We start from the raw sequence: 27,299 nt of genomic DNA, 5'->3' as shown, positions 1-27,299 counted from the left end.
GTGTTTTATAGCCCATAATTGCATGGTGGGAGGCTGTGCCCCGCAGGTCTCCTCCTAATGGCTGTTTGTGTGTTGTTTTAGTGGCAGATTTACATGTGGGTGGGGCACAGGGCGGTGATTTACAGCCAGCATTGCCACCGACTGGCCGCCTGACTGGCTCAGTGACTGACTGACTGACTGACTGACTGACTGTGTGCTCCCTGTGTGTTCCAGGTGATAGTGCAGTCTGGCCGCCAGCCGAGCGTGCTGCAGAAACTCTGTCAGCTGCCCTTCCAGTACTTCAGCCACCCGCGCCTCATCAGAGTGCTCTTCCCCTCCCTCATCTCGGCGTGCTACAACAACTCCCAAAACAAAGTCATCCTGCAGCAGGAGATGAGCTGTGTGCTGCTGGCTACATTCATACAGGTAAATACGGGATTGTGAAATTCAGTATATTTATGAACTTATAAAGATCATTATGATTGAATACAATATTCAAACATAAAAAAAAGAGATTCATATTTGAAATAAACAAATCAGGGGATTAAAAAACTCTTTCCAAGTAAAACAAATTTTTCATGAAATGAAAATGATCTGAATTTGGCTTCAACAGTTTCATGCCTCTGAATGACACATCCAAACTCAATAAAAGTCTTTCACATCTGAGGGGGGAAGTGTTTGCAGCTGCTGATTAATAGTTGCTCACTCGGCCCCTCGGTGAATCTGTAACAGGCAGGCTTTTACAAAGACAAATGGCTTCCTTCACAGTGGATTTACCTGCCACTGGTTCAACTCCCGGTAAACAACTCGTCTCCTTCGTCTTCCTCTGACAAGCCGCCCCTCGCCGCTCTGCAGCCACCACTGTTTAGACACAGATTAACTTCCATTCAGAGGAAGACAAGCCATTGTCATTTCTTTCAAACAAAGCAATAATGCATGGTGTCCTCCTCCGCCACCTGCATTGTTGAATTAACCTCATGAACATTCCTCAGGTTGACACTATTTAATTCAGGATGTTTACCTATTGCTCGTTACGCTGCAACAATCAGTTTGAGTAGTGAAACACAATTAGATGTAGAAGCAGCTTTAGATTGCCTTAAAATGTTGTTTGCTTGTTTTTCTGGAAGTTTAAAAGTTAATTAATAATTAATTCAATAGATTATGTTCCCACAAAGAACTACAAGTATCTGCAGCATTCTGTTATAGCAGACACTAATGCCCTGTATTCATTCTTCAGGACTGTGCGGCAAATGAGAAAGACAACAAAATAAAGCAAACAGGTAAGCGATTAAATATTTAAAAGCTTGACACCATATTGGAGTAATTGTACAGTTTTAATTCCAAAATGTGTTTTAACGGTTTGAAGAATGCTCCCTTTTTGTTTTTCGACCCTCCTACTGATATTTAAAATGCATTTTTAAAAAGGTTTTGAAGATGTGCCCTGATTAACTCATTGTAATGTTGTTTCTTTCTGCGCAAAGTTTCCCAGCCGCTGGATTTCTGCGAGTTGTCTAACCGCTTTCCAAGAGACCAGTGGGACTCAGCGCTGCAGTTTTTTCTAAAGAAACAAGAGGAGTGATGAAGTTGCACACTGTCCTGAAAACTTCACGAGGACAAAACAAACACTACAAGAGACTGAGTTGAAGAGTTTTTTGGGGTATTTGTATTTTTTTGTTCCTTACTGTAAGTCAGCACACTATAAATCAATCTTCAAATGATATCAACTGTTAAGATGGTGAAGCCTTATCCTATGTTTGTTTTGATTTCATGGAAATCCGAATGTTGTTTTTCGAGAAATTTGCACAAAATGTCTTGTTTTTACGTTACAGTTAGAAGACGCACAACGATTCCATTTAATGTCTAAACAAGCCATTTGTTTCTTTTCTTATTCCTGTTGTAGTTACAAACTGATCCTGATTTAAAACAGTGATGTTCTAAACCTGTAACATTTACTTATACTGTTATTTATACGTTGCCAAGCATTTCATAAATACTGTTTATATTAATTTATTGCATTTCTTTCTTTTGAATATGAAACTAGAAGAGCCAGTTTTAAGTTTCATGACCTGCCTTGATGCAACGACAAGTTAACAGTTGTTTTTTTTTCAAGTTCACTCCTTTGTATTTTTTCCTCTGTTAGAAGGTATTTACAAATTAATATAATTTATTGACTTATTTACCTTTTGTTGTGAAATAAAATACCTATGTTAACGTGTTATTGTAAAGTTTTATTCTGAGTAAAAGTTAAATATCACAAACAAACCCCACTCTTCTAATCTTTGGCTGTTTAGTCATCCTGGTGTTTCTGTAAGTTACATCCTTGCAAACTTGAAAAATTAAGTTAAATAATAAGACCATATTAGATACTAAGAAAATGTCGGTCTACATTTTGATGTACGAAAGAAAAACTAGAGTCATTGTTGAATCTTTAAGAAATATAAGAATAAATATAAATGCACAACGCATACTGAATCCATCTCAAACTGACAAACTTAGCCTTTTAATCTTTGTATATATTTATATTTGGACAAAACAAGTGTGCATCTATAAGCGTTACGGTAGCCACCTATACACGCCTGCCCTGAACTGATAATTAGACGTTGGTCAATGGTCCAACTACAATGAATAAATGTACTTGATTTAGAAATAAGTCCACAATATATGAATGATTTTCTATAAGTCTGCACATATGATTATTAACATGCATGTATAGAAAGCAGTTGGAGACCTAAAGACATTTCTTGTGGGGAAAAAAAATCTCAAATCAACCAAAGCTCCCTTTTTAATTGCTCCAAATGCTTTTTAAACACATCCACCTTGCTCAGTTTAACTTGGATGTTAAAGAACTCGTCTGTTCAAGACTCAAATCAATGCTTGTCTGTTTAGGGTTTTTTTTTTTAATTTTCTAATCGACAATATCTACTAAAATATGTTCCTCCAGCTCTCTCCTATAGCAAATGGTTAACAGCATCAGTTGCCTGTATCATCATGTCTTTAGGACTTAACAGGATTTTGGACTTCCATTGAGCCTGCGTTTCCTTCACTGATAGTGGCGATCCTCCCTAACAAATTGTTGAGGTGTAGTGTGTCACTCCCGACTTGACCTGCGTGCTCTCTTGTCCCGCGGCTATTTGTCGATCAGGAATCCAACTGGAATGAAAATAAACTGAAGACACGACAGGATGAGTCCGCGGGCTGGGAGTCCCCTGTGTGCTGATCGGTTTGTTTTGGGTCCATTCAGTGTATCCTTTGCAGGTGATGCCAGATGCAGATAAGAAGCCGCCGCTGCCTATCCTCTGTCTAGACTTGTGAGCATAGGCCTCGGGTTGCTATGGCGATGTGACTCTGGGTTAAATAAGACCTATTTGACATCTGTGGCGGAAAAATTTTGCTATTGATGGGAAATCTGCCTTTATGGAGGCAACAACATACATTTAACCTAACACAATATATATATATATAGAGAGAGAAATCAAACAGAGGTGAATTAAACAGGCTTCAGCCTATTGTGTCCCATTCACTGACCTATGACATATGTGCCGAATGATCAATAATATCTCGTGAGCCATCAGTCACTGATCCTCATGGCTGAGAAACTGAGCAGATCTAAATATACAGAGTTTGGTTACTACCTCGGGCTTTTGTGCAACTCATCTTTCAGCTCTCTTCAGGAGAGGGGCAAGTGAAAATTTGGGCGACAGAACATTAAAAACCAAAATATTGTAATCAATATCATGTAGCCTATTTGTTTTTTTTTTTGTTTGTTTTTTACTGATTTAGCTCATAGATTTAAACAATTGTAAGTGCGTCTCTGGATTTAAATGTATTTATTTTACCGTCTAGGCTGTAAAAGTCACCTGTAAGGGTTGTGTAACAAATGGATTTTGCATGCAACAATCATTTCGAAATGTTTTTTTTTTTTTTTTATTGATAAGATCGGATATGTCTGTCCTCATAATAAATATTAATAACTTATTTTCTAGGGTAAACGCGAACGAAGCTCGTCTTATCTCTTTCATTCATTTACAACAGTCAATACTGAAACTTACAAATCATGCACGTGTACACAGTTTGTATAGGCCTGTTTGATCAAATATACAAGAGGTTAAACGTCCAAAACAGGCCCGCGTGTTTATATCCCGTATTCACCCGGTTAGGTCCAGTTCAGGCATTAGCAGTGTGATATGTAGCCCACAGTCCTGTGGCCATCAGCGGCTGTGTCCTTGAGCAAGTCAATGAGCTAAAAAAAAAAAAAAAAAGCCTGGATGTTAAGGCAATAGTCAGATTTCCAATTTCCCAATCGGGACCTGAATGTATCCACAAGCAGACTCCATGCTGCTCCTTTTTTTCTTTCTTTTCTTGATCGCACGTCTTCATCCAGTGGAGGTCCGTTTGACCCTGTGACCTCTCCTCACGTGTCCACGGGACTCGGGACCATACTGTTCGGTGTGTCCGGTAACTGTGACGACAGAGAGGTCACGTCACTGCCTGAAGAGTTACCCAAAGAGCCCGATTCAGAGAAAGACACCTGTCGGGAAAAAAAAAAAAACACACAGAGGGCTCGGTTAACAAAACATAATTCTAAATCCGTGATTTAGTCTACTGTGGGGTTTTTTTTTTAAGCTTTGCTGTCTTTGCTGGTGCTAAACGTCATAGGAAACCCCAGTTAATGACAAGTTAACATTTGAATGTGTTTATGCCACGCTTTGATTTCCAAGAGCATTGAAGCTCAAAATGAATGCATGACATAAAGCCTTTTAATTTGTTTTTGTTTTGGATTTTCAAAGAAGCGTGGACTTCTATTAAAACACAACAATAGGCTCACTTCCAATGATTATGGGGCTTGCACAAGGTTGAGAAACAGTTTGGCAGAAGACACAAGCTCGTTCGACTTGAACTGACAAAGCCATGGAGGAGGCACTATTGTAGGAATCAGATTTTAATATTTTTCTTTTTAGGCTACAGGAGAAAATATTGTTTCCAAGTCTTTTTTTTCTAAATAACCTAATCTTGATTAGACAACAAGCCATCTGTTTCCATCTGAAATGTCTCATTTCAAATAGCCTACGCCTCCTTCTTCACTTTTCCTTTCTGTTACAGTGTATAGCCTAAATGTGAGCCATGTATTCCCTTTTTATTGCCTATGATATATTTAGAATATCATTTAGTTCTACCAGCTGCTGGAAGGCGGGCTGGTCCAGGTCACTCTGCAGGGCGAAGTCGCTGAGACTTTTCCACGGGGGCTCGTAGGTCTGCACCTCCACAGGATTCCCCTGCACTGTGTTGTCGTGGCGGATGGGACTTCCTGCCACCAGAGCTGTGCCCGTCAGGCCCTGGAAATTCTGCAGGAGGAGAGAAAAACGCTCAGTTCATGCAGGTATAGGCCTAATAACCATGATGCAGTCTGATCAGAGCTAAGTCACTTCTGGATAGCACATTGAGTTTACGTTTGTATGAAATGTGCTTTACAAATAAATTGAATTGAATTGAATTTAATTGGAATGACCAAAAAGATAACCTGAAGTTTTGACCCATTTAGCCTAAGGTGAGTGGGTGAATAAAAACCAAACATTGTTGAACATTAGATAACACTGCAAGCTTGTATGAAAGGTCATCAAATGGGAAAATCAGTAATCCATAGAAATCCACAGTCATTTCCTGTAAAAAAAAAAAAAAAAAAAAAGCCCAAATCGTGGATGAATTGCTTTTCTGCCAGTCGAGCAATTATTTTCTCATTCGACAAATAAAAATCAAGATAGGCCTATCAATTTACAATAACGTTTTGATAAATAAGCAAGAAGAACAATAAGGCTAATAGAAAATTAAAATAAAATTAGTTGTTTGAAAGCTAAAGATGATAAAAGTTTCAATAAAAAGTTGTTAAAAAAACAATTTCTTTTTTTTATTTTTATTTAGCCTATCTGTCTTATTTTTTTCCTATTTCAAATATTTGAAAAAGAATCGTGTATTAATGCGTTCCCTTAGGCTATTTTATTTTTCTCTCTCTCACGTAAACAGAATTACTGATTCAATTCTTACTTTCTTAATTAATTTAAACACCTCTGTGGTAGCATTTTACGTGAGCATTAGAATAATTGGTTCTCTGTCTAACAAAGTTTAACCAACTAAATTACATTTAAATTAATTTCAAGTTTTGCTCTTCAAAAATAAAGAGGTCTAAAAGCCATGACATAAACCTACTTATAGATGTTATAAGGAAACATCCACGTGTGAAATGAGATCGATTATGATCAAACATTCTTCTCTCAGTTCTGTTGTGAAAGTATCCAAACACAGCAGGTCACTCACAGTCTTGTCGCTGTGTTGCTGCTGCTGCTGCAGCTGCTTCATCAGAATGGACCTCTTCTTGTCTTTGCAGCGCTTGTTCTGGAACCAGACGCGGATCACCCGGGGGCTCAGGCCGGTCATCTCCACAAGCTGCTCCTTCATGAGAGCGTCAGGCCGGGGGTTGGCGTTGTAACATGTCCGCAGCGTGTGGAGCTGCTTCTCGTTCAGCACTGTCCGGATCCGGGTCGTCTTCTCAGACTGCTTGTGCACATGGTTCCTGTGATGAGGAGGATGTCGGACCGAAACCGGCTCTGAGGAGAAGGAAATGTGTTCAATGACACACAACATTATTCCTAAATAGATTCATAGATAGTCTGTGCCTATTAAAGCAGCATGTTGCCAATGGGTCTACATCTATCAGAATTGGCAGAAAGGGAAAATAGGCTACTAAGAATACTATAGACTTCATGATTAGACTTGATCTCTTGTCAAAGAAACAGATTTAGTTTAAAACCTTCAAGACAAAATTTGCATGTTGGCCTGTTATACAATAAAACAGTAAATTAAAAAACATGAGACTCCAATTTTATTAACGGAAATCAATTTTAGGGTAGACCTAAGCAGAAAAATATCAAGGCCTATTACTCAGCTGACTTTTTCTGTTTATTTATTTTTTGCCTGAAACAAAAACATTGCAAAAAAAAAAAAAAAAAAGGTCTTTCAATAATGATAATGAGCTCTAATTAAATATTAAGAAGAAGAAATGATAATACGAATATGCACTATTTTAGGTTGACGTTTTTAAACATTTGATATGCTAATAGAGGCATTTTCAGCCTACCAGAGATGTGCAGCGGTCTGCTGTGGATGCTCCCGGGGCTCAGCGGGCTCCCTGCAGAGGCCCGCTCCAACAAGCCGTGATCCGCTCGACACAGCAGCTCGTCGTCGTGCAGGGAGAACTCGTCCCCCGGCAGGAGGTGTCGACTGCAAACCGAGCACCGAAAACACTCCATGTGATAAACACTGTCCCGAGCTCTCATCACCAGGTCGCTGCTGCAGAAGCCCATGTTACACTTTGCACATTTGATGCCAAATAGCCTGAAGGATGGAGACGGTATGTTGGTCTCATAGGCTACTTACAAATTCTTTTTAAAAAAATCAATTAAAACTAAGTTTGTCTCTTTGTTGCAATCCAAACAAACACAACAAAAGCTGCGATGATTGTGAAATAATGGTCACAATGGAAAAGATAGAATGGAATATGAAATAAATAAAACTGAATTCACCCAAAAAGTAGCCTAGGCTCATTCTGATTCAGTTCCTGACACTTTTGCACCATTTCATTTTCATTCACATTGCCCCTAAAAGTGGGAATATTATTTATCCTCTTCTAAATAACCCCCCTTTTTTTTTTAATCCACAACGTTCGTTCCACATTTACAGCACATGGCCTCTGAAATAGAAATGTATTAAGAAAGAACTCCAACCTTGCATAATCTCTTTTACAGTAAGTTTTCCCGTCCCGGACGTAGCATGTGCAGGTCTCGTCTAGGTACTGGCTGCACTCTGCACACTTGAGGCAGGCTGCATGCCACTCCAGGTCCGGGGAAACTCTCAGGATGTACTGGTCGTGTATCTGACTTCCACAGCCCACACACATCGCGATTCCCGACTTCTCTGTATGCGTGTGAAGGGGGGGGGGGGATGTATTAATGCAACAGTGAAAGCGCGCTCTTTTAATCCCCATGACATCCCTGTTAAAGCCCTTTCACCCCTTCACCTTAAGGAGAGAAAATGTTAGATCACAACAAACATGCAGATCTCTCCAAAAAAAAAGAACTATTATGAGGCCACGGGAGCTAAAAAATATTACAATACCTATAGAGCAGGGGTCAATTTGAAACGCACGTTATGATAAAAGTTACCATATAGGTTTTATAAGTTTATATAAGGATTTACAAAAATATTACAGAAAGTCTTCGTCGGTACAGATAGTTTTCTTTTTGCAGTTTTCAAAATTAGTCGAAATGTATCTGCAACAAATCGTCAAATTCAAACTATGCCGTGCAGAATATAAACCTGAGATTGCAAAGTGAGAATAAACCACCAGAGTTTCCCTAAATGATGGGATGTAGAAATAACTTACTTTTGGAATGATCCCCCATATCATCCAAGAAAGACGTATTGAGCAGAATATCCACCATACAGGAGAATGAGCGCAGTACAAAGTGATAGACGGAGGAGAGGAGCGGCAGAGGAGACCGTCCCGTCCCAGACTGGGTGATAAACTTCCTCCACCGAGAGGTGGAGAGAAAACAAAGATCCTCTCGACCAGTGACGTCTGCAAACCGGGACCTCTGTGGGTCCATTAAGAGAGGGTGCCATGCAAATCTCCTCCTGGACCCCTGCTCTTTCTTTTTTTTTCTTCTTTTTGCTCCCTGGATCAGCTTAGGGAGTTTTTTTTATTTTATTTTTTTTAATCTTTTTTGTGTGCTTTCCGCCTGTCTCTGTCATAAGTTAAAGCAAATGATGACTGACAATACAATTGAAAGGACACATTGTGAGGTATTCAGTTTTATTCAGTTGAAATGTTTTTGTTTTTTTTGTATTGCTGTCACTTGATATTTGGGTTCTCATGTGTGTTTTTTCGTGGTAAACTTATCAATTTCAATATTTGTGTTTTAAAGTTTTGAGGTGAGATTCAGACTATTGATGGGTTCGTTACAGCACACTGGTTCTGGATTTATTTTAATAAACAGGACAATTGTGTGAATACTTTCACATCATGTTCTTTTATTTTGTTACTTTTAAAAATGATGAAAATGATATGCTTTCAACGTTTTTACGATTATTATTATTTTTTATATAATTATATATATATATATATATATATATTTTATATTATAAAATTATATAATATTTTTTATTACTGATTTATTTATGATTTGTTGGCTTGATTGTTTATCAATGGTAAAAAAAAAAAAAAAAATGTAAATCTCCTTTTTTTGTTGTTGTTGCATGTATGTATGTATGTGTCTGCAATAGTTCAGCAGTGGTCTCACCCTACTGGAGAGGGCCCTCTACTGGAGGAATATTCTTTTGGACAACAGAGAGCTCATCCCACTGCAATATTTAGAAGTAGTATAGATATCAATTTGTTCGTTGTGTATGGATATTTCATGAATCCAAATGGCTATTTTAATGTATTCGTTACGAGCATCTGAATAAATAAATGCATTGATATAAGGCTACTGTTAATTAAAATTATTTTATGAATAACTTTAAATTTCCTTTGCATGAAACAACCAATTGTGGGCAATCATGTAAAAGGAAAGAGGGCCCATGGGCACAAATGATTAATTTAGAGAATCACACAATTTTAAAGTATTATGTGACTTTATGAGTTTATAAGCTTTTTTTTCAGGGTGGTATTAAATCAAACATTTACATTGTTTGAATTGATTAATCAGAGAATAACAGGCATATTCATACTTTGTGGTCTCATATAACGTATGAAATTCAAATTATTGCTCAGGATTATGCAGTAAACAATCCCCTGAAACACAAACACACTCATCCTGATATAATAATGTATCAAGTCAGATATTTACCTTATTATTATCTACGTTTTTTGAACAAGTGTTAAGTGTTTTAATATTTTCTTGCAAAAAAACCCCCAAAAATAATGCTTTGTTCTCGTGAAAGACATTTAAATGCCAGTGAGAGCATTATCTTACTTTATACTATCTTGAAGGGAGGGGGCGATATCACCGGAAGTTTTCGTTGTGAAACGGCCAAATCTCGCGAGAATTTGTCACAAACGTCAGAGGACCTTTGGCACAGTTTTGTCTCTGCAGCAGTGAGAGGCAGCAAGCAAGCGAGGTCCAAGATGAACAGAGCTTTGAACAAGACGAGCCTGAAACAACTGGTAAGACTGTTGACAGTTGTAACGTAGAAGCATATGCAGGCTTTGTATTGAAGTTTTACGGCAGACAGTGAAAACGTAACACGTAGTCAGCGTAACTTGTTGTCTTGTAGCAGCTGTTAGCCTGCGAGCTAATTTAGTCATGTCTTAAACAAGTCGTGGTCATCTGGAAAGCCATGTTTCTAAATGCTGAATTTATTGTGACAGGTTAGTTGTCCTGTTCTAACAGATAATATAGATGCATAGAAGATAAAGCAGCAAAACGTGTTTATTTTTTGCAAGGTGGTCCTATCTGTTGTTAGCACAGGTAGCTCAATGGTTATGAAACTTTGAAAAACAGCTGTTACGAAACTGAACCTTTGTCATTGACTGCAGGTGTTACCTAAAGCTTTATGTTAATGTAGATGTTTAGACATACAGCAATGGGTGATAACATATACATAACATACCATACTGTATTTTTTGATTTAAAGTGTCTTTTGACTTCATGTGAATGACCTTTATTAACCTTTATAGTGTCCAGAGGGAGCTGGTTCCAATACTTTCACAGATTGTTTACTATGCAAAAGTGAACCATTAGTTTCCCCAAATCTTTATTCACAAATAGTTATTCAACTATTAAAGATAAAGATAAACTTTATTGATCCCAATTTTTGTGTTACAGCAGCTCTAGAAAACAGGAGACAGGAATATAATTATTAAAAATAACAAGAAGTTAAAAATCAAACATATTTACATCCGTTAAATAAAGGGTGAAAAAATACAATAATAGAATAATACAATGTATTTACACTTCCACTTGTGGAAAGAGTTTTTTATTTTATTTTATTAAATTTTTTTAGATTTATTTTTTGGGCTTTTTGTGCCTTTAATGGAGAGGTAGGACAGTGGATAGAGTCAGAAATCAGGGAGAGAGAGAGAGGGGAATGACATGCAGGAAAGAAGCCACAGGTGGGATGTGAACCTCCGCCCACTTCAGACGACAGCCTCCATACATGGGGCGCGCGCACTAACCACTGCACCACCAGCGCCCCAGGAAGAGTTATTGTTATTAAAATGAAACACACACACACAGTGTGTAGCAGTATTGATATGAGTGGTGATGCTGTTAAAGAGTCCGATCAAACAGTCTGACTGCAGATGGGATGAACGACCTGCGGTAGCGCTCCGTCTTGCAGGGTGGGTGTCTCAGTCTGCTGCTGAAGGAGCTGCTCAGGGGCCCCCCACAGTGTCATGCAGGGGGTGAGAGGGGTTGTCCATGATGGATGTCAGCTTCACTAACATCCTCCTCTCACCCACCTCCTCTACAGAGTCCAGAGGACAGTCCAGGACAGAACTGGCCCTCCTGACCAGTCTGTTCAGTCTCTCTCTGTGCTCCCTCCTCCCCAGCAGACCACTGCGTAGAAAAGTGCAAATGAATTCCTGCGGTAATAGCAGCAATAACAGCTAATAAATGTAGTAATTATTTAGTATTCTTAATCTTTCACTGCTCCTAAATGTTTTAGGGAAATTTTGGAAAATGTGTTTTCAGTAGTAAATAGTGCCGGGCTTTTGTCTTCTCCATTTTAATTTATTGAACGTCCTTGGTTGCTATGTAGTGTCTATAATATATCTGAAATACGACAGGCTGTTTGTAAAGTAGCACATCCAGGTCTTTCGATTAACAGCGAGCACAGTTCATCAAATGTTAAGATGTTGACCTTTTTCTCCAACAGACTGGTCTCCTTCAGAGGTTTCAGAGCACCTTGGTGGTTGCAGAGCACAACAATGGAAAGCTAACTCCTATCACTCTCAATGCCATTACTGCTGCCAATAAGCTGGGAGGAGAGGTGACTTGTCTGGTTGCTGGAACGGACTGTGCAAAGGTAGGTAAACCTTTAAATACCAGACAGCTTAAAGGAAAAACAAATGTACTGTATGACGAATATGGATAAGTGTTTTTTTTTTTTATATTAACAAACAGAAATAACAGATATATCAACAAAAAAATCAGGTTATTAAAAAGCTTTATGTCTCCGCAGGTTGTGGAACAAATCAGCAAAGTCCACGGTGTGAAGAAAGTTCTGGTTGCCCAACATGACTCTTATAAAGGTTACCTACCAGGTATGTGACAAGAAGAACGCCTATTATTTATTTAATCTTCAGCCACGAACCAAATACATGACTGGACACAGTATTTTTCAGAATATCACCTACCTTTTAAAAGAAAGTGCAAGGTCCCACATGATCACATTTGAATATTATGCTTGACTTACATGTATCAGTTTGTCGGAGTTGCTGAGGGAGTGTTGAATGTTTTGTGTTTTATCTGCTCATATGTGTGTCAGCTATGTGATTCTTCCATATTTATCTGGAATTCTGGATTGTTTTTTACCTGGAAAATGGATCCACAAGACTTAAATGATCAATTCAGGTGTTTCCCAATAATAGAGTACGCTAGCATTTTTGTCCTTTTACCAATCACATCCCTAATGTATGTAACCTTGCTGTAACTGGCACAGCTGCAGTCAGTGGGCACTCCTAGACCAACCTGATTGTGTCCCTGATTGTGCTTCTTCGTCTCTTCAGAGGAGTTGACTCCACTTATCCTGGCAACACAGAAGCAATTCAATTACACCCACATCTGTGCTGGAGCATCTGCTTTTGGAAAGGTTAGTATTAGACAAAAAAAAACAGTTCTTGTGTTGTTTACACCTATAGATTTGGAAATTATAATCCACTTGTCTTTTGAAGATTAGTCTCTTTTGGCTATTCAGCTTTAGCACATCTTTCTCCTTAATTGTTTTTGTATGTTCAGTCCATCATTTATTATTTACTCACCATCTTCCTCTGCAGAATCTGCTTCCAAGAGTGGCCGCTAAGTTGGATGTCGCTCCGGTTTCAGATATTATCGAGATCAAGTCTCCAGATACCTTTGTCAGAACCATATATGCTGGTAAGATCTTATAATTTGGTCATAAAAAAAAAGTATTTTTTTTGTACTTTTCATTCATTATTAAATCATACAGTATTGGTGTGTTTCAGGAGAAGTGTTAGCCGGGTTATGAGCAGCCTTAGTACGGCAAAGATGCACCTCAAAAGACAACTCAATATTTTCAGTTGGATTTGGTTTGACATTTTGAATTGATGATATCTTTGTGTTTTGTTCTGTTTTATTAATTTATGTTGATAATAACACCTTTCATTTTAGGAAATGCTCTCAGCACGGTGAAATGTAACGAGCCCATCAAAGTTTTCACTGTGAGAGGGACGTCATTTGAGGCAGCTTCAACAGAGGGAGGAGATGCTTCATCAGAAGAAGGTTCAGTGGCTTATAGATTCATTCAGAGGGCTCTGACTCAGTACACACTAACCTACACTATGATGCTAAAATATACAATATGTAAATCATATATTGTGATTTTATGGACTAAAGTATTCTTTTAGCTTTTTTTTTAAGTTGTGGATTACCCACTTTGATGATTGTTTATCTGTAAATGTTATTTGTTGTCATTAGAAATTGATTTTTGGAAACCATTTCCTCTTTTAATTTACCGTCTGCAGTTGCTGCTTCTGCTGCCACTGGATTGTCTGAGTGGCTCGGACAAAGTCTAACAAAGAGCGACCGTCCAGAGCTGACCGGCGCTAAGGTTGTGGTGTCAGGAGGTGGGAGATCATTTTTGTGTTTTTTAAAGGATAAATTACTAAAGCATTTAGTTTTTTTGAACAAAGTCTCTTTCAGTGTTGTTTTTAAAGCATGTCTGAACTAGAGGTTGGATTCATTATTTTATCATTGGAAGTGTTAGAATACATCTTTAATATCATCCGGTTTAGTTGGTAAGGGGTTTTTAGAGGACTTAGCTGTGTTTGTGCTTTAACACGATGGTATATTCTTTTCTTAGGAAGGGGCTTGAAGAGTGGAGATAACTTCAAGCTGCTTTATGACCTTGCAGACAAAATGAACGCAGCAGGTTGGATTGGATAATCATTTGGGCTTTACATTACCGGAGCACTTTAATTTTTAAAAAGGCTGAGTTCAAAATGCAATTTCTTCTCTTTCAGTTGGTGCATCCAGAGCTGCGGTGGATGCTGGGTATGTCCCGAATGACATGCAGGTTGGACAAACAGGAAAAATTGTTGCTCCAGTAAGTTATTCCTCAACCAAAGTGATCACTGGGAATTATTTCAACTTGTAAAACAGATCAAGAAAATAATCAATGGATCATTCTTAGATTGCATAATGTAAACACGTACATTCAGAAACATATTTAAAGTGAGGTTAAATGTTCCCTGCCTTTTAACATGAGTGAACAAATCTGTTGTTTTTGATGAATGCCTGTTTCCTGTAACACAGCATGCCTATGATCAGAGTGGCTGCTCTAGCTTTTTAAAAAGGTTAACTTCCCATTATGCCTTTCCGCCTGGTTGACCCAGCTGTGATTAGCCACACATTAGGCTCTGCAAAAATGGACTGGGTTGCACATTAAGGGCCCTAAATGATTTAGCGGATCCATTAAAGCAGAGTGCAGTGGATGTCTGGTTAGAGCCGCAGGCCAGGCCAGACTGTCAAAAATTAGATTTTCGAAATATTTGACAAGCTTGTTGAATTTGGTTGAGTATAGTTTATACAGTGAAATAAAAGCTTCACATTTTATCTACATGTATCAAGGGCTGTCAATCTGTCAGTATCATTTTTTTTTGTTGCCTAATCTATATACAAATAATCAAAAAATGTGTGAAGATGCTACACAGTCGTTTACCAAATGTAAAGGCCACAAATGAGTTGCTTTCAGAATCTTTTGGGAATAGAAAAAGATTTGTGTTCTTTTCACTGTTTTGTTTTGTTAAGTGTCCTTGAGTATTCTAAAAAGAGCTATATACATTTTAATGTATTATTACTATTATTAAACTGGTCATTTTTAGATCTGCAGATTATTTTTTTATAGTCGGTTTAGTGTAAAAGCTGCCTTATGTATTTTCTTCTATGTTGAGAAACTATTGTGTTTTACAAATTGATGTTCTGCACTCTGAGACTTCAGCTGAAACATTTAATCAGCACTGAAAAAGTCAAACTGCAGTGCATTAAGTTGAGAGGCAGCGTTGGTTTTTCCAACAGGAGTTTGAGGCCACTGACCCCTTGCACCCTTTCCCCAGCACCCTCTGAAAGTTTACACAGCCATGGTCATTATACCATGAGTCAATTCTGCTGTACAGAAGTCCAGTGGCTGTACGGTATCTTTTCCAAAAAGGCCTGAGATTACACGTGATGTCTGCAAGCAACTAACACTTTCCATGTTGTCTTCTCTGTCCACAGGAGTTGTACATTGCTGTCGGGATCTCAGGCGCTATTCAACACCTGGCAGGGATGAAGGACAGCAAGGTGCAAACACTTTCACTACGTATATTAAACAAAAGAAAATGTCTGAGTGGGTTTGTGGACTCGATGGAATGTGCTGTATCTCTTTTGAGTTTGTTCACAGACATTTGGCAAAATAAAAGAAACAAATAGTTGTTGCTTTGCTTCAAAGTAATAAGTAACGCATGAAATGAAATTTGCAGTTTTAATGCCACTGTGTGCATAAACACCACTCTCATCTCACACACCATGAGTACACGGTATTCACACACAGAATTCTGTTTGCAAGGATTTTGGATATGTGTGTTTTGTTAACTTCCTAAAAAAGTGCCAGTCTAGAGTTAATAGTAATTTAAAAGGTAATTGTCGTTGTTTTAAAATATTGCTCTGTTTTTACCCAGACTATTGTTGCTATCAACAAGGACCCAGAAGCTCCAATCTTCCAGGTGGCTGACTATGGCTTAGTGGCAGATCTTTTCAAGGTAAACTTCTGGGATTGTAATTGCTACACTAGTGTGAAAGGATCTTATATCAGAAAACAGTGAGGCTAAAACAGCAGGCGTGTCTGTTTTCCTAGACACCATCGTATCTTGACAGAGCTTAGATTCCAGACTGACTGTCAGAAAAACATTTGTTCTCTGATTGTTACATTTTTCTATGATGCCTTATTCAAACTAATGGGAATGAGCAACTGTTAAATTATTAAGGTCTTTAAATTAATCAGGTGTGTGTGTGTGTGGGGGGGGGGGGCTGAACACAAAAAAGGAACGCATCAGCATCTGAACCGATAAAGAAGTGATCAATATCACTTAAAGGTGGCTTCACTTTTCTGTTGAGCGTCATCTTGCCAGGCCTTTTACACACCTAGTTACTTTCTTGTATCGAGCTGGTAGCCAGGGATAGTGAGCCAAGAGTGTTGGCACATCCAACGGAGGACTCCAGTGCTGCTTGTGAAAGGCTAGTAGGTTGTATTTTCTCGTGTGTCCTGTTGGTTGTCCTCTCAGAGGGCTCTTATCTTAGCTTAAACATTATAGCAGGGAGTCTTAGCTTAGGAACAGGAACTTTTATCTTGTGGTGTTTTCTCGTTTATACATAGAAAGAGAGGGAAATCAGTCGGCTTAAACATAAAATCTAGACATTATATAGTCATTAAAGCTATGTTGAATAAATTGTAAGCCGTACTTTAAAAGTACATAGCCTAAAAAATATTTAAAAACCCATGTCCACTTACACAGTAGCCTTTTTTAAATGCTGATGGTTAAATCAGAAGACACCTGTGGAGTAAACCACATTTAGAGGAACTCACCATACACGTCTCACTTTGCGCTAAAAAAAAATCCAAGATTAACTGAGATGTCTGCATTTAAACAATCAAGACTCCCCTCTGTGTTCTTTTTGTTGTGTGTGTGCATCGTTATATTTATTTTTTTATGTTTATTTACAGCAATAATCAATCAAATTCATCATTTAAGTACTTAATCTAAATATCAATATAGGGGCTCTTTTAACGGCTCAGATGATTTGTGATGAACTTTTATTTTAACAGGGATCTAGTCTTAACTTAAAAGGGAAATCTTATAAAAGGTTTATGATTCTGAGGATTTTCTTCAAATGTCGTCACTACGAGCAACTCTTTGATGACAGCGCCAGGTGTCTTGACAAACTCTGTTCAAGTGGTTAGTAATCTAGCCAGTGGCAGCAGAGTTGTGACCTGCTGGGTGAGATCACCTTACATGTCTTCAGTGCTCAGGTGGCTGATTAAAATGGATGGGCTTTCTGTATTTTCCTCAAATGGACAGTTGATACCTTGGACCAACCTGGCCAGTGAATGATCATTCTGTTCTGAAGTTCTCGGACTAATGAGGAGGAGGGGCCAATACATTAATTTTGTTATCATATTCACCACATGACACTCTTATATTTGGCCTCTTTGAAACTACATCGCCAGCATTTTGAAAATGTTAGATTTTGTGACTGCAAATGTCGTCGTTTTTTTTTTTACATTTAACTTTCTGCTCTCTCTTCTTTAGGCCGTTCCTGAGATGACTGAGAAACTGAACAAGTGAGGAGAAAAAAGTACCACCATACTTCAGGACGTAATCCAACAGAGAGAAGAATCAGAGATCGCCCATAGGATACCACAGCAAATGCCTTAACACCTTTCTAAAGCTGTGGACTTTCATGTACCTTGTTTTCATGCAGTAATAATTGTTAAAATCTTCAGTTTGACTGGAAAATTTCTCAAATTAGATATACATACATGCCACAAGGTATTTTCTGCCTGCAGTAGCACAGGTTGTAAACTATTTTTCTTGTGCAGTAAAGGACATCTTTGGTAATGCTTGGCTTGTCTCTTAACCTCTAACTGTGAGTTGTAGATCCTATTTATCTAGAGGGTTTGTACTTGTTGAAATGCTCTTGGATAATAGTGTATTAAATTGACAACTCATAACTTATCTTTTTCTATTTTTTTTTATTGGATCCATTTTGCAATACGTTCTTCCCATGATCAAGATAGAAAAAGCCTGCTGACAGTACAATAGTTTTTTTTTTTTTTTAAAGAGGAAGGTTCATGCTTAAATTTTCTTTGACATTTTCTTGTCCCTCGGTATTTGACGGCTGCGATGTGATGGATCAAACCCATCCTGAATTGTTTACACAGCATCCAAACATTAAAATAAACAGGTAACATTTTAGACCTGAATGATATCAAAACTACCGTGTGCAGGTAGCTTCCAATTAAATAGACGTGAGAAGGACATGCTGTATTTGCAAAAACCTCATTAAGCACTGATTTACGTCATTGCACCAAGATAAAAACTCTGAATTACTTGAATCATCCACCAGTGACAAGTTTGAAGGTTTCCATTCATAGAATTTTCAATAAAAATGTTAACATTGCTAAATATAGAAAGACAAAGATAGAAAGAACATGTGATCCAACGTACCCTGCTGCTGTCCAGTCGAAGAGGACTGTTCTTTGTGTGTTTGGAGACACTACACTGACCTCTACAGCAGCAGATATACATGTACTTAGATCTGCAAGTCATACACCGTTCCTTGCCCTTCAGTAATATCATCTGATCAGTCCAGCATCTCTTGCTAGAAATCAATCCACAACGTAACCAAAAGCCAGATTGTTTCTGCAAAGACCTTTAGTCTGAAAACGACAGGCCTGAGCCCTTTTTGCTGGTTTCTATTGGTAAAATTTTTCATAAAACACAAAAGTATTTTTGTGAAAGTTGATTCCTGATAAGTGATGCCTGATAAGTCTGCCTCCTCCAGTTTTCCATCTCCTTTTATTTTTGTGCTGCTATGAAAGGTTCATCCCCTCCGTCCCGTCAGTACAAAGAGGACATGCTGTTTATGTGCCTGGGACTACAACCAACACCAGAGTTTATTAGAGCGTCAATTTTTTGTGGTTGATCTTAAGAGAGTCCAGTGTAGTTCCCCGTTTTGGGCCGAGTCTTATGTCTCTGACATGCGGCTGACTGGAGCGTCCACCGGCTCCATCATTCTGTACTTCTCCTGCAGAAGAGGCTCGTTGCTCTGCAGATGAATCAGAGGCTTGGAGTGCAGCCCGACTCTGCTCTCCTGGTTCCTCTTGTTGTAGAGGTTGAGCCTGTGCTCCAGCTCAGGGCTAGTCTTGGTGGAACCTGCTGGGCTCGGCGGTTTCAGGTTAACCGGGTCCAGTCCCTTCTGCGTCAGACAGGAGTCCTCGGACAAAGAGGAGAGCAGCTCCTGCACCACGGCGCTGGGACTCCCTCGTGGCTGAGTCCCCAGGGCTAGAGGGCTGCTGTAAGGTGGAGGATAGCAGCGTTGGTCGCTGTAATCCGTGGAGGTGGAGGCCTCCCGCACCGTGGAGCTGCAGTCCGAGGTGGAGCCCAGCGTGTGGCTGCTGATGCTGTGCTGCCTGCCGCTGAAGCTTGTGCGGGACACTGTGGTGGTGGAGGCTTCACTGACTGAGCTGCCGGTCCGCTGCAGACGGCCGGATATCACTGCATCGGCACTCACCAAAGAAGGGGGGAGCTGGCTGGGGTTGTTCGGCAGGTGCACATCTATGGCTGCTGTGGTGATGACGCGTGCTGGGTCTGGGATCCCCATATCTACAAGACCAAGGACACATAAAGCACCGGGTCTGTAAACACTGTGGTGCTACTTATGTGTACAAAAAAACAGTAAATACTTGTTGCTCACCACTGCTAGGTTCACTGTAGTACTGGCTGATGTAGTTGTTCATGTCATCTTGACCATGATGATCTGTAGAGAAAGAAAAGGCCGCTCAATAGTTTTTTATGTATGACACGATAAAAGTGAAACCACTATGAATTCTCATTGTTTCCTCACAAACCTAGTTATAATTATAGTAGTGAATGAAAATTGGCTACTTTTAGTTACAACATTTTTTTGTCAATACTTAGACTTGAGTATCTTCCAATAGAGTAGTAACCCCTCAATACCACCAGAGCAGGGCAGGTTTATTTATAAAGCACCTTTCAGACAATTCAAAGTGCTTCACAGGCACAAAAAGGATTTCAAACATTTCACAAGATAATAATAAAACAAATCTAGAAGGCAATAAAAGTTGAGGTCAAAACAGTAGATAAAAATATGATTTAGATACAAATACATTTAATAAATAGTAATTGATTAAAAGAACACAGTAAACAGTTATTGCTAAAAAAAAAAAAAACTGTTTCTACTAAAAAAATCTGTAAGTAAAACAAAAGCAAAGTGAAGCAGGTCAAATGTCTCTAATAACAGACATGGTGGTTTGCTGAAATGCCACATTCAACAGAAGTGTTTTGAGCTCTGATTTAAATGCTTCACCTGTTCTAGCACACTTCAGATACTCTGGCAGTTTGTTCCAGAGAGGCGGGGGGGGGTTGGGGGTGGGGGGCATGAAAACCAAAAGCTGCCTCAGCCTGCTTTGTTCTTATTCTGGGCACACTGAGGAGGCCTGCCCCAGATGACCATGAGGGGTCCGGGTGCCTCATACGGTGTGATTAGGTCAGAGAGGTGTTCAGGGGCCGAGACAGTTAAGTGATTTAAAAACAAGTCACAGGATTTTAAAATCTGCCCTTGGGACACAGGGGGAGCCAGTGCAGCGTTTTAGGAACTGGCGTGATGTGCTCCATCTTCCTGGTGTTAGTGAGCACTCTGGCGGCAGCATTTTGGACTTTCTGTCTCGTAGATTTTTTTTGCTGATAGCTGTGAGGACGCTGTTACAATAATCCAGCCTACTAAAAATACCTATAACATACTGGTTAAACAACTTATCACTCAAATGGTGTGGTTCAATCTACAGATTGTGTAAGAACTATCTCAATGAGAAACCTAAATCAGTCCAACTGTTTATTTTAACAACCAAGGTACCGCAGGACTGTCAGGCTTATATTCATTTATGTTTGTGCTTCACAAATGTATTTTACAAGAGTCCTAAGAGGAGCTGCTCAAGGTTCAGCCCTATCTCTGAGGGGGACCGGCTCCGGATGATCAATATGACATGAAGAGCAGCCCCAGTTAAAAGGATGCCTGACAAGAAACACTGTAGTTTAAATGCATGGCAGCTTCCACTGTGATTTATAGCTTTGATAAAGAAAAAAGCCCCTATGTTTTTTTAAGCCCTGACATCACCTGCACTGAAAGTGCTTTGTTGCTTTGAGCTGGGTAAGTTATGACCTGTCACTGTGTGAGAGGTTTAACATCCATCTAGGTGTGGCAACAGAATTTTTATGTGGATTGTGAGACGTATATTTTTGAAAAGAGGAGGCTACCTATGTGTACGTGTGAGATGTGTGTGTCCAGTTTAAACACACTGCCCTGGCCTCTAGCATGGAGCTTCAGGTTGTTCACTGTCTGCGTTAAGTGTTAAGAGTTTAAAGTGATACGGTGACCAAATACCTAAACGCGTCTGCATGTGTTACACGTTTTTTTGAGGCACCATTGCGTTCATTCTGAGGATTTCTGATTTGTACTGCCTGACAAGCACCCAAAATTGTAATCTTAAACCTGCTTATATAATCCAGAGTCACCAACATTGTGGTCATTTCAAGTCTAGAAAGGCTCATGTCTCTCAGGACATTTTAGCACGTAACCATCCATATCCACAGCTTTGACGCACAGAGGTCTTGGATCACCTGCCATACAAAAAGAAGCTTGGTGTTCCAGATGATTTACCTGCAGGCCCCCTGGGCTCTCTGGCTTTATTCGACCCGTGAGGCTCAGAGGTCCCCGGGGCCAGTCCGTCCACCTCCTGGAAACTGCTGCTCTGTTTACCCCACATATGGTGGATCTGCATGGCTGCTTCACGTTCTGCTACGAGATCTAGGTCCTGCTGGGCCAGGTGGGCTCTCAGCTGCCTGATTTCAAACTAAAAAGAGAGAGGGATAAATATGAGACCTGGAGAAAACACTATTTTGTCATTGAAAGTAAAGATCCCAGTTTAAACACACAGCTTGTATCACAGTTCATTTTCACTTCTTCTTCAGTATTGTGTGCTTATAAAGATATAATCAGACAAACAGCAAACACTCTCCACAAGAACTCAGTAGATTCAATTACAGTTACACTGAAGATGTTAATAGTGGTGTTAATGTTATTTGATAATAATAGAAAAATAGCTGTAACAAGATTTTGATATATGGACCAATAGGAGTCAGCAGAGTACTTTGAGGGATTGTAGTCGAGGCTAAATAAATGCACTCATTCCCTTCATTTAAAAACACAAATCGAACATAGAACATTACTCAATTGTCATGTAATTCATAGTCTGCTTAAAGATAAAACACAGTGCTGACTACTTGATATCCTCAAGACATCTGCAGATATATTATTAAGCCATTATATGAGAGGGATCAATCCTCTTGGCAGGTTTTGAGATTGAATTTGTCTCTTGCACTGCACTTTGCTGCCCTCCTCTGGTTAAATGCTGCAGCTATTAGCTGTGAGACAGTAAGTCCTCAAGAGATGTAAGACAGATAAGAGGACATACTGCTTGTTCCTGGCAGATCTGGGTGAGACGGTCAAGCTGCTCCTCCCTCACTGCTTTGGCCTTCTCATACTGCTGGATCTCAAGCTCCATCTCCACTTTCACTTGCATCACAAAGGCTAAAACAAAAGAGCATATTAGTGTTGGTTCTTCCAACAAACAAAAAAAATATTATTGTGCCAGACAAAATATATATTGCATCATCATTTATTCTCCCCAAAAAAGATCTTTATTTTAAGCACTTTCTATTAAAAACAACCACAGATATGCTGAATTTTTGTTTCAGAAAATGGACGAATTTAAATGGTTTAACTCGTGAATTTTAGGTCTTATTATTGTGTTTGGATGTGTGCAATGCACATACGCTTTTGTACTTAATTACCACAAGGGGGAGCAACTTTATTGAAAAAAAAAAAAAAGGTATTCTTTACATCACATAAAATGCTCTGCATGCACCTCTATGATCAAATAAATGCATGTCTGCAGCTGTTGAATGAGCTTTCCACCACAGGTTTACTTATAACAGATGAAGCCCTTCCTCCCTTTCTGGTTCAAATATCTTTAAAAAGACAACAAATCAAACAAACAACCTCAAGATTAAATGTTGACGATACCACAGAGAGCACACTGCAGTATCTATCTCTGTGACCTGACAGTAAAGGACACAGAGGGTGTAGGCTCCTCCCAGCCTCACCGTCAATGATCCTCTTGACTCTCCAGATGCGCAGTGTGATGATGAGACCGATAGCGTCCCAGGGGCTACTGGGGCCATTGGCCACTGTGGAGGCCACCATGGGGGCCAGAGAAAGGACGATGACAGCTCCATCAAACACCTGAGAAAAGCGCACACACAAGCGCACACACACAAGCGCACACGGTTACTGTTTGTCTGTAGCAGCTTCCACTGTGGTTTGACATTGAAGGAATGACACTGCAGTGAGAGGGGCCCAGAGTAACAGAACTAACGGGACCCATGGGAGCTTACCTCTACTTTGTTCTCTATGTAATCCCATATCCCCAATACGACGATCCTGAACACCGTCTGAGACAGACAGAGGGACAAAGAGCACATTACACACAAGCTTCAGATTAAATATAACAATGACAGTCGAGATCTTTGTGTATTATTTCCCAATTATAAACTTGGGGGTTGCAGTGGTAGATGACATTTGCAGCTACCATTCAGATTACTTTCACACGTCCAAAGCTACTTCATCACTGACGTCATATTCCTACTCATCACAGGTGGTGGGAAAGGATTTCATCCAAACAATTAGAGATACAGCAAGTGGCTGTTTGTGCTGACTCAGCAGGGGCTGTAGAGGGCGAACCACTCTCCCTTTGTCCCTCTGCTGCATCCATCCCCTAGCCCCCATCCTCATTTCGAGTATTCAAGGTTGCACCTGAGCAAAAACAAACCTCCCTGCTGTTTCTTCTGTACCCATGTATCCCCGAGGGCTGGCTTTTATTGATAAGCAACACTCCAGCTACACAAAAGTTAGCAGTGGGGGTGGTCTGGTGTGGGGAACTAAGACAAATGGGGCTTGCTGGAAAGAAAATGGTAATCAATAGAGCACACCTGCAGCCTTGAAATTATTTAAAACTAGCAACACAGAAAGGCTCCATCTGCATTTTAAAGTGTTTGTGCTGCGAATCAATGGAAAAACACTGGAGGGAGTGACTGTGCCAGCTCTAATGGCAGGTTTTTTGTTTATTTGTTTGGTTTTAATCTGAATACTGATGTAGATATTTGTTGTGTGATTCGGTTGTCACTAAGTACACGCTGTAATGGAGCTGTACACAAGTTGCCCTCTCCTCATCAGGTCGGAAACTATAGCGGTGACAGCGGGCATGGGGCGTTTCATGGGGTTGTTAGTATTCTAATGAGGATCTGAGAAAGTACTTCTGTGGCTCCACATCCTGCTAATGGACAAGCCGCTGCCTCAGTTGTAGGTGAGACCGGGGGAATAATGTAGAGACTCACCTCGGTGAAGAACACAGAGAGAATGGCCAGGCTGATCCAGTGGATGATGCTTGCAAACTGGAAAGCGTTATTAACTGTTGGATTTAAAAAGAAAGACCAGATTTTGAAACGTAAGGTTGAAGCATTAGTTGAATTCTTAAGTATGTTTGTAACAGCTGTAATCGTATGCATAAAGTCGACAAGGTGTACGTGGTTAAAATTAGCTTAACATAAATGCAAAGACAAAGGCACGAAGCAACATCGTTAGTAAGAATTCACCACATGCTGCACATGCATATACCCCATTCATCTGTGAGGCTAATTGTGGGCACTCTCAAACAGCGCACGGCTGTCAGCTGAGGCATTTTTCTTCATGCACCACCTCTCCCCCATTCGTCTTTGTTTGCTGTGTTCAGTGATGTGTCTATCAGTCCATTCATCTTCCTCCAGTCCTCCCTACATTCAACCTCCAACCAACTCCGTATTGCCCCATTTTCTCTGTCTGCTAATCCATCTTCATGCATTTGTCTTACTTGTCCTTTGTCTGCCACATCATGTTGGTCAGCTAGTCACTTGGGAATGCTTAAGACTTGACAGCATTTGGATACTTCAGGAGCAACATTTTCTGCCGTGTGTGCTTATAGGGTCGTGTTAGCACTTGGCACCTAGTTAGACCTTCTGCACATGCTCACATGCATTTTGTGCCCTGAATAAAAATGTACACAGTTATCGTATAGCATAGTACAGTACAGTACAGTATAGTATAGTATAGTATAGTATAGTATAGTATAGTATAGTACAGTACAGTACAGTACAGTATAGTACAGTACAGTACAGTATAGTATAGTACAGTACAGTACAGTATAGTATAGTACAGTATAGTACAGTACAGTATAGTACAGTACAGTACAGTACAGTATAGTACAGTCCAGTCCAGTACAGTATAGAATAGTACAGTATAGTACAGTACAGTATAGTATAGTACAGTACAGTACAGTACAGTATAGTACAGTACAGTACAGTACAGTATAGTATAGTACAGTACAGTACAGTATAGTACAGTACAGTATAGTATAGATTAAAACTCTTCTGTGTCACTCTCCCTGAACTTGTGGGACAACATTTAAACAAAATATTTTTTGTTGACACAACCCATGTCCGATTGCACAATCTGAATGTAGTGAATTATATTCCAAATAAATATATTGATTAATATTTATGGTCAACCTGTAAACCATTGACCATTTATATATTTAAAAAAAAGCTATAATTGGCTACGATATTGGCTAGTTTTGTGTAACATAGTCCCCTTTCTGATTTTCGAAGATTGCTTTGAAAGTTTGGACGGGACACTGGATGCATGGTCCTCCATAGAACCATGTCCTCAAATCCATATCCTTATTATTATTAACCAATAAAGAACAATGTATAAAGTAAGGACACTCACACTGCAACAGCTTGGTGTCTATGAGCAGCTCCAGTGTCAACAGCACCACCACCAGAATGACACAGGCCACCAGGACACAGTTAAAGCCTGCCGACAGCAGACAGACTTGCCACAGTGCTGCCCGGCGCCCGCAGCACGGTTTCAGCCAGTTCGACCTGATGGGGGGAGGCAGGGGAGGCAGGGGAGAGGGGGGGAGAGAGAGAGTGGGATAAAAAGGTGGTAAAAACGTTGCTGTTACAAAGAGGATTAATAAGGTTTCTTGAGTTGTTACTCTAATATGATACTGATGCAGAATGTGGATCTGACAGGCAGAGCCAAGGTCAAATCAATAAAGCACAAGAACCATAAAGAAACAGAATTTGTGAGGCAATTCAACCTTTTTACTTTTTTTTATTTAACACAATGAATGTAGACAACCTAATAAATCAGGAATGAAGAAATAAAGAATAAAATCCATGAATAAACCAGATGAACAGTATCTGAAATGTTTAAATGCAAGGGTCTATGACTGAGTAAATGATACTATGTTCCCCATAGTTATGGACATCCAGATATAAATGTAAAACAAAAGTTCAGTGCTTAAAAATTTGAAAATGAAATATGCATATTGTTTATCTACTCAGGAGGCAATTAGACATGTTGACTTCAGTGTGATGACTGGAAATGCTGTTTTTCTCCAATTCTCTTTTTGTGTGCTTCTTGGATTGATAATTATTTAAAGATCTTTGCAGATCAGGTTTCAGCCCTGAAAAGTGCTTCACTGTTCACTCCACCATCTTTCCAGAAGGCCCCATGGGCACATTATAACCTTGACTCTGCTCCCTTTTCTATCAATTAACAATCTTTTAAATATGTTTCAGCAGAGGGCACTATTCTGCACTTGAATTATACACATCCAGAGCAAGCAGGCTGATATAGATTTACAGCCCCCTGTTAATGCAAGGCATAAATACCAGTTCTGCTGTCATTGAGATGATGGATAATGTGGAGTTATACTCATGCATTCATGGTGTCATCTCATATTTGCCCCTTTTCCAATCTCTTCATGAAAGCATTCATTCCTGCATTTTCTGCAACCTTACTCCTGTTGAAGCTCAATGTTAAGTGCACAATGAAGCATTGAATACTTATCAGAGCAGCCACTAGACTATTTGTGCCCACTTCTAGAATCAAATACATGACCTTTGTTGTAATCTCAATTCATGAGATGTGTTTTGGGGGAAATGTGGCCCTGACATTTTTGGCTCATAAGTAGTTTAAAACGACCCCCTTTAAAACGGCCACTTATTATTCCCCCAAACCATGACAAAGGAGTAAGTATAAGTAAGTAAGTGCCAAGACAAATATAGGCAAACAAGTGTATTCACCCTT

General features: G+C 39.5%; 4 protein-coding genes across 10 annotated transcripts in view; 2 read left to right on the top strand and 2 right to left on the bottom strand.

The window, feature by feature from the left end:
• The window catches only part of scaper (S-phase cyclin A-associated protein in the ER), a 54,717-nt gene extending 52,522 nt beyond the window's left edge, over window positions 1-2,195 (top strand). For all 4 annotated transcript variants that reach the window (XM_065957220.1, XM_065957218.1, XM_065957219.1 and 1 more), the window contains 3 exons: window positions 214-405; window positions 1,217-1,259; window positions 1,461-2,195. In XM_065957220.1, coding sequence (XP_065813292.1) covers window positions 214-405; window positions 1,217-1,259; window positions 1,461-1,558 — 333 coding nt within the window. In that variant the 3' untranslated portion in view covers window positions 1,559-2,195. The remainder of the gene's footprint in view (window positions 1-213; window positions 406-1,216; window positions 1,260-1,460) is intronic.
• Window positions 2,196-3,776: 1,581 nt separating this feature from the next.
• Window positions 3,777-8,651, bottom strand: isl2a (ISL LIM homeobox 2a). Of its 3 annotated transcripts, none has more exons than XM_020631443.3 (6): window positions 8,414-8,651; window positions 7,755-7,944; window positions 7,109-7,365; window positions 6,289-6,578; window positions 5,154-5,321; window positions 3,777-4,507 (listed from the first exon to the last, which is right to left on the bottom strand). In XM_020631443.3, the coding sequence occupies exons 1-6, from the start codon at window positions 8,634-8,636 to the stop codon at window positions 4,391-4,393; spliced, it is 1,245 nt and encodes a 414-aa protein (XP_020487099.2). In that variant the 5' UTR covers window positions 8,637-8,651; the 3' UTR covers window positions 3,777-4,390. The 3 variants fall into 3 exon arrangements, with proteins under 3 accessions (XP_020487099.2, XP_065813294.1, XP_065813295.1); XM_065957222.1 differs by having other exon boundaries at window positions 7,109-7,320; XM_065957223.1 differs by having other exon boundaries at window positions 7,109-7,317.
• Window positions 8,652-10,066: 1,415 nt separating this feature from the next.
• Window positions 10,067-17,983, top strand: etfa (electron transfer flavoprotein subunit alpha). The gene is made up of 12 exons (XM_020631258.3): window positions 10,067-10,195; window positions 11,908-12,057; window positions 12,214-12,295; window positions 12,761-12,843; window positions 13,028-13,127; window positions 13,383-13,493; window positions 13,736-13,837; window positions 14,074-14,142; window positions 14,234-14,316; window positions 15,486-15,551; window positions 15,929-16,009; window positions 17,558-17,983. The coding sequence occupies exons 1-12, from the start codon at window positions 10,157-10,159 to the stop codon at window positions 17,591-17,593; spliced, it is 1,002 nt and encodes a 333-aa protein (XP_020486914.1). The 5' UTR covers window positions 10,067-10,156; the 3' UTR covers window positions 17,594-17,983.
• tmem266 (transmembrane protein 266) overlaps window positions 17,981-27,299 on the bottom strand; it is a 29,191-nt gene continuing 19,872 nt past the window's right edge. For both annotated transcript variants that reach the window (XM_065957217.1, XM_020631241.3), the window contains 8 exons: window positions 25,929-26,083; window positions 24,503-24,576; window positions 23,504-23,560; window positions 23,213-23,351; window positions 22,522-22,637; window positions 21,708-21,900; window positions 19,725-19,787; window positions 17,981-19,633 (listed from right to left, as the gene is read on the bottom strand). In XM_065957217.1, coding sequence (XP_065813289.1) covers window positions 18,996-19,633; window positions 19,725-19,787; window positions 21,708-21,900; window positions 22,522-22,637; window positions 23,213-23,351; window positions 23,504-23,560; window positions 24,503-24,576; window positions 25,929-26,083 — 1,435 coding nt within the window. In that variant the 3' untranslated portion in view covers window positions 17,981-18,995. The remainder of the gene's footprint in view (window positions 19,634-19,724; window positions 19,788-21,707; window positions 21,901-22,521; window positions 22,638-23,212; window positions 23,352-23,503; window positions 23,561-24,502; window positions 24,577-25,928; window positions 26,084-27,299) is intronic.

This window comes from Labrus bergylta, chromosome 7, assembly GCF_963930695.1.
Source record: "Labrus bergylta chromosome 7, fLabBer1.1, whole genome shotgun sequence".
Classification (NCBI taxonomy): Eukaryota; Metazoa; Chordata; class Actinopteri; order Labriformes; family Labridae; genus Labrus; species Labrus bergylta.
Note: the sequence above shows the minus strand (reverse complement) of the source record. Positions and strands in the feature narration are given on the sequence as shown.